The sequence below is a fragment of the Gymnodraco acuticeps genome, unplaced genomic scaffold (assembly GCF_902827175.1).
Source record: "Gymnodraco acuticeps unplaced genomic scaffold, fGymAcu1.1, whole genome shotgun sequence".
Classification (NCBI taxonomy): Eukaryota; Metazoa; Chordata; class Actinopteri; order Perciformes; family Bathydraconidae; genus Gymnodraco; species Gymnodraco acuticeps.
The window spans coordinates 996,118-1,008,535 of record NW_022992313.1 but is presented as its reverse complement, the minus strand read 5'-3'; the positions used below and the strand labels follow the sequence as shown (position 1 = coordinate 1,008,535).

Genomic DNA, 12,418 nt, shown 5'->3' with positions numbered 1-12,418 from the left:
TTGCATGACTTTATATGCAGAATAAAAACACTGACCTGAACTCTGAACTGTAAACTAAATCAATTTGCTTTAAAACTCTGTAAAAGGATAGAGGGTGTTATACGCAAAGATAAAGACACATTTGTGACTCGACTTCTACTTGAATGCAGTATGCTGTACACTCTCACATTGTACTTTGGAGAGCTAATGAGCGTTTCCTATTCATTCAGACCACACAGGAGAGACATTAAAAACAACCAAGGGAAGAGCTATATGGAAGCAGTTTATTAGCTAACTCACATCCTGTGAGTTTTGTTCATCCATTTGAACGTACAAGAACATACTCGTCATAATACTGACATCTCTCTTCATACACAGTGGATTACTAGTTAAAGAGAATCACTACACAACAATAATCAATCACATCATAATGGTCAAACACAGGAAGCCAAAAGCAAACTGAATCTCTACAGGAACAACACACGTATGTTAACTGACACATGTATTAGACAATCCAACGACACTGTATGCATCTCTCCAAAGCTCGATCTACAGCTACATATATACTCGGGGGCTCTATGTTGGCATTTCCAAGTCTTCCGAAACATCAATGAAAATATGATTGTACTGAATGGCATGGTTGCTATAGCACTACTTGAAATAGTCGTTGTCCAACAAAGGAAAATAAATGATTGGTAGAGGACAGCTTCTAGAATATCCACAGACAAGGTCAAAGCATGTTTTATATCTGTGTCCCAGTATACTCTGTAAGCAGCTTTCATTTACAGCCATACTCCCTGAATCTCATCTGATCATCTAACCTAATTCACATACATCTATTTTCCAAAAAATTACTTCCCACAATAGACAGTAGACAACATTACAAATAATTTAAATATTGTCGGACAAAATGTGATCAACATCAACACAGTCATAAATCTTAAAAACAGTTTGGTTTTATGAGTAAACAACAACTGAATCTTAAACAACATGTATGTGATGCATCATGCTGGGGGGTCTGTTGTTTCTGCTGAGGGCTGATGACGGACCACTGCTCCAAGTCTTTGAGGGCTTTCAGAAGGCGAGAAGGGGTGAAGATGCAGGGACCCTGGAAGACAGAACACGTGGGATGATCACTTTTTAGTCGAATTACCTTAGAGAAGTATTGTAAGGATAATAACGTAGACATCATTAAAGGAAAGCCCCTTTTTAATATCTGTTTGTCAACTCAGAACACTATAATAAACAAAATCATACATGGGTTTTTCTTTTTTGATTAAAGGATCATTTCAGTTTATTATGGTTTATTAACCATAGAGTGACTGGGCGAGCACCTGAACCGCCCGGTAACTCCAGGAATTACATCCATCATGGACAATTGCTAACACATCACAGTAACTGAGAACTTCAAAAGCATTGGCAACAAATAATCAAGTGTTTTTTAAAATCATCGAATAAAATTCAACAACAATATATTCTTGATTTAAACCCAGGTTAAACAGCCAGTTATATTATCCTGTACTGTAAGTTTAAATATCCATGTTAGTTTACTATGGATATTGTAAAGAAGAGTAACTTAACTGATATAGATAACTATAGATGCTCAATGGGCACATCATTTCATGTCTTTGGGGCCCATATAGCATAACTGGTTGCTACCATGCTAGTGTACAGTTTCCTGATGCAACCGTGAATTCTTAGTGACATTTCAGGTGCACTCCCTGTCAGTTTTAACACAAAATAAAGTGTGTTTATTAATGATTGTATTGTTTAATATTAGTATGTTAACTTGGTGGCATTAATGTCACTGTGTAAGGACACAACAGTTCGACTGATAGAAATGTTGAACAAAACAATGAAAATGAGACCAAATATAACCAGCTGTTGTGAGTATGGCTCGTCTGATTTGTCGTTGTTGTAATGTATAAATCATTAGGCAATGTAAAACTAATGAACCCTGATTCATTTCAGAACTACTTAGCAAAGCCACTACAGCACAGGTACTCATTATTATCATCATGTTTTCAGGCACTCCTTCAGACTTTTTATGACTCTGTTGTGGCATCAGCCATCTTCTATGGTGTGGTCTGCTGGGGCAGCAGCATCTCGGCTGCTGACAGGAAGAGACTGGACAGACTGGTAAGGAAGGCCAGCTCTGTCCTGGGGAGTCCTCTGGACACTGTGGAGGTGGTGGGAGACAGGAGTCCTCTGGACACTGTGGAGGTGGTGGGAGACAGGAGTCCTCTGGACACTGTGGAGGTGGTGGGAGACAGGAGAATGGCAGCCAAGCTGTCCTCCCTCCTGGACAATAATAATAGCTTGGATTTATATAGCGCCTTTCCCAAGGTCGCTTTACAAGTAATAGGGCAAAAACAAACATAACAAAACCAAAGTCAGACAGACAAAACAACAGATCGATTAGGGGCCGAAAGCCTTGGCAAACAGATGGGACTTGAGGGCCCTTTTGAAGGCGTAGAGTGTGGGGATGTTGCGAATCTCCGCAGGGAGAGCGTTCCAGAGGGTGGGGGCTGCCACGCAGAAGGCTCTGTCCCCGAAGGTTTGCAGTTTGGTGCGGGGAGTGGTAAGCAGGCCAGAGTCTGAGGACCGCAGGTTCCGGGGTGGGGCATGTGGGTGAAGGATGTCCGATAGGTACTGGGGGGCAAGGGCATGGAGGGACTTGTAGGTAAGGAGGAGGACTTTGTAAGATATGCGGGACTTGACCGGCAACCAGTGTAGGTGGATGAGGGTGGGAGTGATGTGCTACCACGACTTTGTGTGCGTGACTACCCTAGCAGCACAGTTTTGGACATACTGGAGCCTGTCCTGGGTTTTGTTGGGAACCCCGAACAGGACACCATTGCAGTAGTCCAAGCGGGTGGTGACAAACGCATGCACTAGGGTTTCGGCAACCGACTCCGAGAGTGACGGTCGGAGTCTGGCAATGTTCCTTAGGTGGTAAAAGACCGATTTGGTCACAGATTTGACGTGGGAATGGAAGGAAAGGGTGGAGTCCAGGATGACACCCAGGTTGCGGGCTTCAGGAGATGGGGAGATGGAGCAGCCGTCGACCTCGAGGATGAAGTCCAGGGGGCCTGTGGAACTGCCAGTCAGCTGTTCCTACAATGTGTCCCACCCCCTCCAGGACACCATGTCCTCACTGTGCAGCTCCTTTAGCGACAGGCACTGTCTCACGGAGAGATACCGCAGGTCCTTCCTTCCTGCAGCGGTCAGACTGTACAACCAGCACAGCCCCTAGTAGACCCCCCCCCCCGACACACACACACACACACACACACACACACACACACACACACACACACACACACACACACACACACACACACACAACACACACACACACACACACACACACACACACACACACACACACCACACACACACACACACACACACACACACACACACACACACACACACACACAGACTATAACACCCCTTGCTGTTAAATACCAACCAACTATGTGCAATATGTGCTATATGTGCAATATATATATATATATATATTAGGGCTGTCAATTTAACGTGTTAATAACGCGTTAACGCAAAAAAAATTAACGCCACTAATTATTTTAACGCGATTAACGCATGTGTATTTTTTTTCCTCGGCCGCCCCGTAGTTTCAGAGCGCATCGAGTTTAAAATACCATCTACAAGCTGATGCTGACAGCCCCGCTCCTGCCGCCCGCTTGTGGCAGACCACACTTCCACGCTCACCGGCAGGCTATTGGGAGGACCGGGAGGGTGTGTGTATGTGTGGCCAGAGCGAGCGAGAGAGAGACCTTATGTGCATTGTTGTTGTTAGCATCTGGTGCTAGCTAGCTGCGCTAACGGATACAAGGAGCTGTTTAAATGAAAACATTTCGCCACAACTGCGCCAAGCACTTGACTTTATGCAGGAAGCCAGACAGTGGGACATTGTACGAAAAGTCAGCACACTCAGCACGGATAGTGTGCGCAACATGATTGCAGCATCCAGGCAGCTCCCGTTCGAGCATATGCCTTGAGTTGCACATAGCTCCAACGATCCATCACACACACACACACACACACACACACACACACACACACACACACACACACACACACACACACACACACCACACACACACACACACACACACACACACACACACACACACACACACACACACACACACACACACCATTTGTATTGTATTATTGAATGAGAGAGGTTCCAGGTTGAATTGAGGCGAATATTTGTAATGTTCAGAGGTTGTTGTGTTTAATATTCATGAGAATATTTGTCATTGTTCAAATGATAATAAACATTAGCATAAAGCATAGTTGTCCACTCATATGTTGATAAGAGTATTAAAAACTTGAAAAATATTCCTCTAAGGTACATTTAGAACAGATCAAAAATGTGCGATTAATTTGCGATTAATCGCGATTAACTATTTTAATCGACTGACAGCCCTAATATATATATATATGCCGTTAATAACTGTGCAATAACCTGGCTGCTAATTCCTAAGAACTGTTACAGGATGTGTATTTTGTAAATTGTGTAACCTTTTTTTAAATTATATTTTGTATCATATCATAACTTTTTTTGTTTTACTTTAATACTTTTTAATGCATGTGACACATGTAACATAATTATGTAACATTAAACTGTCTGTGGCTTTTTTTCTGCTGTAACAACGTACATTTCCCCTCTGTGGGACTAATGAAGGTATTCTGATTCTGATTGATTTAGCCCCTCATGCTATAATCATGTGTATATTCTCCATTCCTGTTCATGTGTCCTATCGCAATTATCACTGGCCCCGTGCATCTCGTAATAGTTGTAACCGGCCTGCTCTCGTCTATCCCACATGCTCCACTGAGATCCAACATCTAGTTTCAGGGGGCCTGTGGAACTGCCAGTCAGCTGTTCCTAAGGCTGACTTCATCTCTGGCTAAGCCTCCCTGCAGTCTCTGGATTTCCTTGCTCTCACTGAGACCTGGATTACTCCATCCAACACATCCACCCCAGCAGCTCTCTCCACAGTATATTCCTTCTCTCATACACCCAGACCCACTGGCAGAGGAGGTGGCACTGGTCTCCTGCTCTCTCCCAAATGGAGCTTTTCCCTCTTCAAGCTACCTAACTTCACTCCTTCCACCTTTGAATTCCATGCCGTCACAGTAACCCATCCTATACAGTTAACCATTGTTGTTCTCTATCGTCCACCAGGCGCCTTGGGGGACTTCTTGGAGGAATTAGATAATCTCCTCTCACACATCCCTGAAACTGGTCCTCCCGCTGTACTTCTCGGAGACTTCAACCTCCAGACGGGGAAGATAGACGAACTAACATCTCTGTTAACCGCCTTTGCTTTCTCACTGTCTCTATCCCCACCAACTCATAAAGCTGGCAATGTCCTTGATCTCATATTCTCAAGGAACTGCTCTACTTCTAACCTCTCTGTAAACCCGCTCCACACATCGAATCACTTCTTCATTTCATTCTCTCTACCCCTTTCCAAACATAACAAACTAATCTCTTCTCATTCTGCACCTGTCCGCCGTAACCTTCGTTCCCTCTCCCCCTCTACCTTTGCCTCATCGGTGCTCTCAGCCCTCCCTTCCACGGACTCGTTCCAACTACTACCTCCAAACTCTGCTGCAGAAACTCTCCTCTCTACTCTTTCATCCTCTCTGGACTCTCTCTGTCCTCTCACATCTCGGCAGGCTCGTCAGTCCCCTCCTGCTCCCTGGCTAAATGATGCACTGCATGCTAATAGAACCATCCTTCGGGCAGCAGAGCGGAAACGGTGGAAATCCAAACACCGTGACGACCTCCTAACCTATCAGGCTCTCCTCTCCTCTTTCTCTGCTTCGATCTCTCAGGCAAAAAGCACTTTCTTTCAAGATAAGATCCAATCTTCCTATTCCAATCCCAAAAAACTATTTTCCATCTTCTCCACCCTCTTGGACCCCCCCAAAGCCCCTTCCCCCTCCTCACTTCTTCCAAGCGACTTCGTTAACTACTTTGAAAAAAAGGTTGATGATATTCGCTCTTCTTTTTCTGACTCACCTTTACTCACCGCTGGGTCACCAGACCCTCCTTCCACCAACACACTGACCTCCTTTTCCCCTCTCTCTCCAAGTGAGGTTCTTACCCTCATTACCTCTGCCCGCCCTACCACCTGTCCTCTGGACCCTATCCCTTCAAACCTCCTTCAGACTATCGCTCCTGATATTCTACCGTTTCTCACCCATTTCATCAACACTTCTCTAACTTCTGGTCACTTTCCAAACAGTCTCAAGGAGGCAAGAGTAAAGAAAGAAACCCACTCTCAACCCGTCCGATGTTCTGGCCCAGGATCTCGTCATCTCACGCCTAGACTACTGCAACTCCCTCCTGGCTGGTCTACCTGCATGTGCCATCCGACCTCTGCAGCTCATCCAGAATGCAGCGGCTCGTCTGGTCTTCAACCTTCCTAAATGTTCCCACACCACTCCGCTCCTCCGCTCACTTCACTGGCTTCCGGTAACTGCTAGAATCCACTTCAAGACAATGGTACTTGCGTACCATGCTGCGAATGGATCTGGCCCTTCCTACATCCAGGACATGGTTAAACTGTACACACCAGCACGTGCACTCCGCTCTGCATCAGCCAAACGGCTCGCTGCACCCTCGCTGCGAAGGGGACCCAAGTTCCCATCAGCAAAAACACGTGGGTTTGCTATCCTGGCTCCTAAATGGTGGAATGAGCTCCCCATTGACATCAGGACAGCAGATAGCTTACACACCTTCCAGACTGAAAACTCATCTCTTTAGACTCCACTTCGAGCGATAGAACTATTAACAAAGCACTTATATACTAATAAAGGACTGGCTTATCTAAAGCCAGTTGAGTAGCACTTGAAATGTTTTGGCTCTATGAAACCTGATGTACTTATATGATTCTGTTTTCTTCAAGTTTGTATCTTGTTGGTCGAACGCACTTATTGTAAGTCGCTTTGGACAAAAGCGTCAGCTAAATGCAATGTAATGTAATGTATGTAATGATTCGGGCTCTTCAGGTTCTTGTGTATTGTTGTCCGGGTTTTAAGTGGAATTTGGTGAAGGGAATCTTAGGGAAAACAACGACTTGTTTAGCTGCTACCTGCTGATCGTGCTATCTGGCTTTATGAATGCTGTGTGAGCCGGTGACAGAGTGCTTCTCTCGTCAACTGGAAGCTTTAGAAGCCAAACTTTGGACATCTATTCACCAAAGACACACCATATATCACATCTTCCTATTTTTAATTCCTCCGATCCATCATATTTTGATGCCAAAAGAATGTTATTTATGTGATCACCAATAATGCCAAAAGTAAACTCAAAAGAACTGCATATTTCATCTTTCAAGGATTATATTATTGCAGCACGATTTTGATCATTAGTTTTGTTGACGTTTTGTGCAAATGAGTCTACGTTTTAAGCTTAACATGCAAGATGTTGGTTACTCATGTAGAGGATAGCACAGCCATGGTGGAAGCATTATTATCTGAGTGCTTGTGTATATTTCTCCTTATGTATATTATGGCTGTTCAACTGTTGATTGACTTGTGTTCAGACACTAATGCTGGAATCACATGGTGTCTGAGCAGATAAGAGAAGGGGAAATATGCATCTCAGAAACGTTTGCCTTCTCTCGTCCAGTGGGCAATAAGGGACATACTGTTCAATGAGAGCATAAAGAGAGTGTGTACTGCTTGACTAAAGCCCCTGGAACAGGAGCAAAATGCCAAAATATATACAACTGTGTAGGCATGGAGTCACTCTGCACACACTGTCTGTTTGCTGCTCAGTCTTTCTACTGACTGGGGAGGGAACACAGAGCCACACTTTACCACTAAGTGAACACATGTAATTCTACTTTACTGCTTAACTCGGAAATCAAACAAAAACTTTCACTGGTCCCTGGTCATAAAACTATCTTTGTAAAAACTGAAACATGGACTACTTTCAATCCCCAGCCAATGCAGTCAACATGTTAAAGTGTCCTTTGACAGGGTAATGAACTGTACAGTGCTCCTGATGGCTGATGATTGTGATTGGTCCTCTCTCCTGATCACACCGCACCTTGTGGCAGCCTCGGCCTCCAGTGTATGATGAATGAGTGGAAAAGCCCTTTGAGTGGTCTTTACGATTCGATCATCACTATATAAATGTAGTCAGCTGTATGTGCTCCAAGTTCTCATCTTGCCAACAGCATGAACAGAGTTAGCAGGGAGCAGTAGAGACAGTGATCCACTATAAAGACATGCACGTTATTAGAGAATATACTCTCTGAGAGGTAAGCCCAAAATGCTGTCATATTGCTTCGAGATATAGATATGGAGCAGGAGGACCAGGCTCAGCTGGAGCAGGGATCAATGGCTCACTGGATGGGGGTTGGCAAACAGGGATTTACAGACCACAGCATGATTTGTGTATTTACTTCCAAATGTGTTTTCATTCTGCAGGCGGCTCCTCTGGGCCCTCTGTGCCCTCTGTGCCCTCTGGAGGGGCGTTGGGGTCCAGGAAGTCTGGGTGCTGTAGTTCCTTTAGGTACTTCGGGGGGGTCAGAATATGGGTGGAACCTATGGGGAGAACAGCCTGAAAGCTTAGCAAGGACTCAATCCTGAATCTTGGTTTATTACGTAATAAACATAATATATTAAACTGATCATGACAACAACAATATTAAATTCACAGTGGGTATTAAAAGTTACAGGTTACTAATAAATAGGACTGTCTCAGGGGTCAGTGTAACATTGAAGTCAAGCTTCACAGGAAACTCTTCCATATCCACAAAGACCCTTATAAAGGTCCAAACACTGATTTATCCAAGAGCATGTCAGCCAAGGCTGGAGCCAACATGTCAAACCACATTAAGAACAATAATGAATAATACAACCCAGAGAACTATGAGGATATTGTGTCATTGTAAATAATCTTTTCGAATTAAACTAAGCATCTATACTTCACTAGCTGAAACCTTTTCTGAATGTACAGTATACAAATTATAATTATAGCATTTTAACTGTATTTAGTCGATGTATGCAACAAAATGTAGCAGTAATGTTGAAATGGAGTTGTAGACACCTTGATAGGAATAACACTCTAGATTTAACATGTAATGTCATATACAAAGGGTTATTCCAAACATGTTGTGTACTCTTCAGTAGAGTGTACGGACTTCTGTCCAGTGAACTCACCGATCACAGCCTCCCACTTCCCATTGGCCTGTGTGACCTCATACACACAGCGCATCTCACTGTACGTCATCCCTCCAATAATAAAAACGATGATCCTGGGCCCTGTCTTCATCTCTGTGGGGCCCCTGTTCTTATGCCAGTTACCATAGCGAGCACTAGAAGATGTAAAACAAGCATACAGAAGCATTAACTGCAAAATAACTGCATGGTTCACATCTACTAAGTTAATTATAAAGTTAAGCAATTCATTGTATTTTAAAGCGTTACACAAAGTGTAAGCTCCATGTATTGAAGAACACACACCTTGATGGAGCGCTGGTTTTGGAAGATGCCTGTCGCTGGGAAATGTACGGGTACTGCTTCGGGTCAAGTTTTTCCTCAATGGCATCCTGTGGGAACACATTTCAATTCAGTTTGCACCAAAGACAGACTCAAGCATGTTACACATCTTTCCCAAAATAAAGCCACATTCAGACGGGATTAACATCACAGGGAGGATGGTTAGTAAAATATTCCATCCCTAAACGATACCATATGGAAACTAGTTTCAATTTCCCACTGTACTGTAGCTGTGCTGTCTGAATGCACCAGGGAAAAGTAAGGTTCATCTCAGCTACTCTACAGTCAGGCACTCACTATCCAAACATGTTGTTCTTGATTCAGTGTCTCTTACCATTGATCTATTGTGCCAAAGTGTCTGTCAACACTTGCTAGGCAATAGCGTAGAGGCTAATGGCTAACAAATAGCTTGTGTTAATCACCAAACAACAACTAAGAGGTCTGCAAACCAAACAGTAAACAACAGTCATCGAGTGGAGCAACTCAGCTGATATTATCCAAAGCTCTGGCTCTCTGTATGTAATTATGGCTGTTATTATTGTTAATCATCACATGTCAAAAGTTACTGACCAGAACAGTTCATGTTAAAATCACCCAACCAGAGACATATATCCAGTCCATATGGGGCTAAGCCTCATCAAACAGAAGTAGGCGTGTGAGCTCAAACTGTCAGAACGTTTTCAAGATGACCAAGTCAAGCATAATACGGTATATCACTAATATGAAAAGACAATGCTCTAATTGTCTTATTTGACACACTACCCAATTGAAGGCCACATTACTTAGTTTGAGAAACTAATGTGAAATCAGAACTTTGTATAACATTAATAACTGTTATTGAAGCGTGAAGTTACTGCATAATGTCTGATAATAGCGTGAGAAGTACCTCAATGAGGTCCTTGACCAGAGGCGTCCAGCGGGACAGCTGGTAGGTCTGCTCACTGACTCGCTCCTTACGATCCGGCTTCTTGGCTTTCTTCACGATCACCTTTGAAGAAACAGAGCTGATCACGCTGGTGGAGGTTATTACTTGTGGGGCTAAATGCCACAGACAGAATACAGAACACCAGCAGCAAGGACAAGAAGAGACTCTGATAATGAGTTAAATAAGTTAACAATATGTAATGTGCTTTTGTGTAGGGGTCTCACATTGTTATTCACACAATTCCATTTAAAAAATGTTGAGAATAAGACAAGCTTAAGACTTTCTATATTATGCAATATAAGAAGTATGAGGGATTTGATGACATGTCAAGACAGGATCCGGCTTGAGACAAAGCTTCATTCGGTTCATGATGAGACACTCGGCTCACCTCAGAGACAATGGGAATGCCCATGTGGGCCATGTTGGAAATGATGTCACTGTCCTCTGGTGGGATGTTAGCATGCTGAAGGAGTTTACACAGGTTCTCCTCAGTCACACCTGGCACACATACAGACATTAACACATGCAGCATGCACCAAGGAGGAAAACTAAAAGTGAACAACGGTGGAGAAACTAAAGAAATGTGATTGCATACACATTTAGCACTCTCACTGTTCCTTTCTGCTTTTGTCATTATAAAGGAGAAATAAACCTCGGAAGGATTTGATGTGAAAAACATTAGGAACAGTGAATATCTGACCATTCTTAAGGAAAATGTAGAGCAGGATAATGCGGATTTTGTCCGACACAGTGACGTTGGCATCCAGTAGAATGGGTACAATGAGCCTCATGGGATCCTTGATCTTCTCCCCCTCTGCATCTATGCCCATCGCCAGATCCTTGAAAACAGTCAGAAGAAAGCAGAGCTTAACTTAAGTTCCGTTTGAACAATACTGATAAGAGGTTCTGTGCAGAAATGTAGCTTAGAAGTTAGAGAGTATGTGGAGTCATCAGGGAGCGGTCTCATCCTATCAACAAACGAGGAGAACACTCAGCACGAGTCTAAATCAGATTCATCTGCACGCTTTCAAAAGGTGCAATGTGTGCTGTCTGGCCACATGCTCCAAAGACAAAGGGGGCAGCATGTCATGTTTCCAATAGAGAACCGCAGTGACGCGTCCTAAAACCCGGATGTAAACTCCTTCCGGTTCCTTCGTCAAAAACCAATGCAATTTCTCCATAGGATTTTGGAAAATAGCTGGAAATAAGGTCTGTGGTTGAAACACATTTAAGAGACGGATCACGTTGTGTTCAGCCGGATAATATCCACATGTCTATCCTACTTTTATAATTTTCGAATCATAAATCTTGTCGCAAGAAGCAAAATGCTAACGTTATGCTATAAAGGAACTACAGCAGGGTCGCTGCTTCAACGTCACGCCGACTTAAGATCCATATTCAAAACTACAGACTCTAAATGGTACAAGTTGAAGTGTTTGTTTGAACAGTTTGCAGGAGGCAGCTACTTGCTTTCAAGCAGAACAGGGCAAACTAACTTAGCGGGAGTATTTTACGTGTTCGGTGTAATGACGTAAAACGGCCTCGACAACTTCTGTAGTCCTATTCAGCCACTTGGTAACAACCATCGTTTTTCAGACACGTGAACTCTTCAGAAATCACCAGCGGGGTCACTGCTGATGTATTTAATGTCGTAGAACAAAACGTGATCTGTCTCTTCAATTTGTGTCAAACACAGACCTTATTTGGAGCTATTTTCCAAAACCCTATGGAGAAAATGCATTGCTTTTTATCGAAGGAACCGGACGTGGTAAAAATGCTAACTTACTTCCGGGTTTTAGGACGCGTCACTGCGGTTCTCTATTGGGTTTGACTTATATCGGCCAAGAGACGACTGTAAAAAGATGAACTATAAGGACTACCCAGTACGAACACTATGTAAGCCATCATTGAAATCATTAGGGTCTAACAGTTGTAAAAGTCATATGACTGATCCGA

At 43.4% G+C, this 12,418-nt stretch overlaps 1 protein-coding gene across 1 annotated transcript in view; it reads right to left on the bottom strand.

Moving 5' to 3' along the window:
* Nucleotides 1–249: 249 nt before the first annotated feature.
* The window catches only part of stxbp1b (syntaxin binding protein 1b), a 42,053-nt gene continuing 29,884 nt past the window's right edge, over nucleotides 250–12,418 (bottom strand). The window contains exons 14-20 of the mRNA XM_034208382.1: nucleotides 11,163–11,301; nucleotides 10,851–10,960; nucleotides 10,424–10,525; nucleotides 9,502–9,587; nucleotides 9,199–9,353; nucleotides 8,439–8,580; nucleotides 250–1,087 (exon numbers count right to left, since the gene is read on the bottom strand). Of these exons, the coding sequence (XP_034064273.1) occupies nucleotides 8,453–8,580; nucleotides 9,199–9,353; nucleotides 9,502–9,587; nucleotides 10,424–10,525; nucleotides 10,851–10,960; nucleotides 11,163–11,301 (720 nt within the window). The 3' untranslated portion in view covers nucleotides 250–1,087; nucleotides 8,439–8,452. The remainder of the gene's footprint in view (nucleotides 1,088–8,438; nucleotides 8,581–9,198; nucleotides 9,354–9,501; nucleotides 9,588–10,423; nucleotides 10,526–10,850; nucleotides 10,961–11,162; nucleotides 11,302–12,418) is intronic.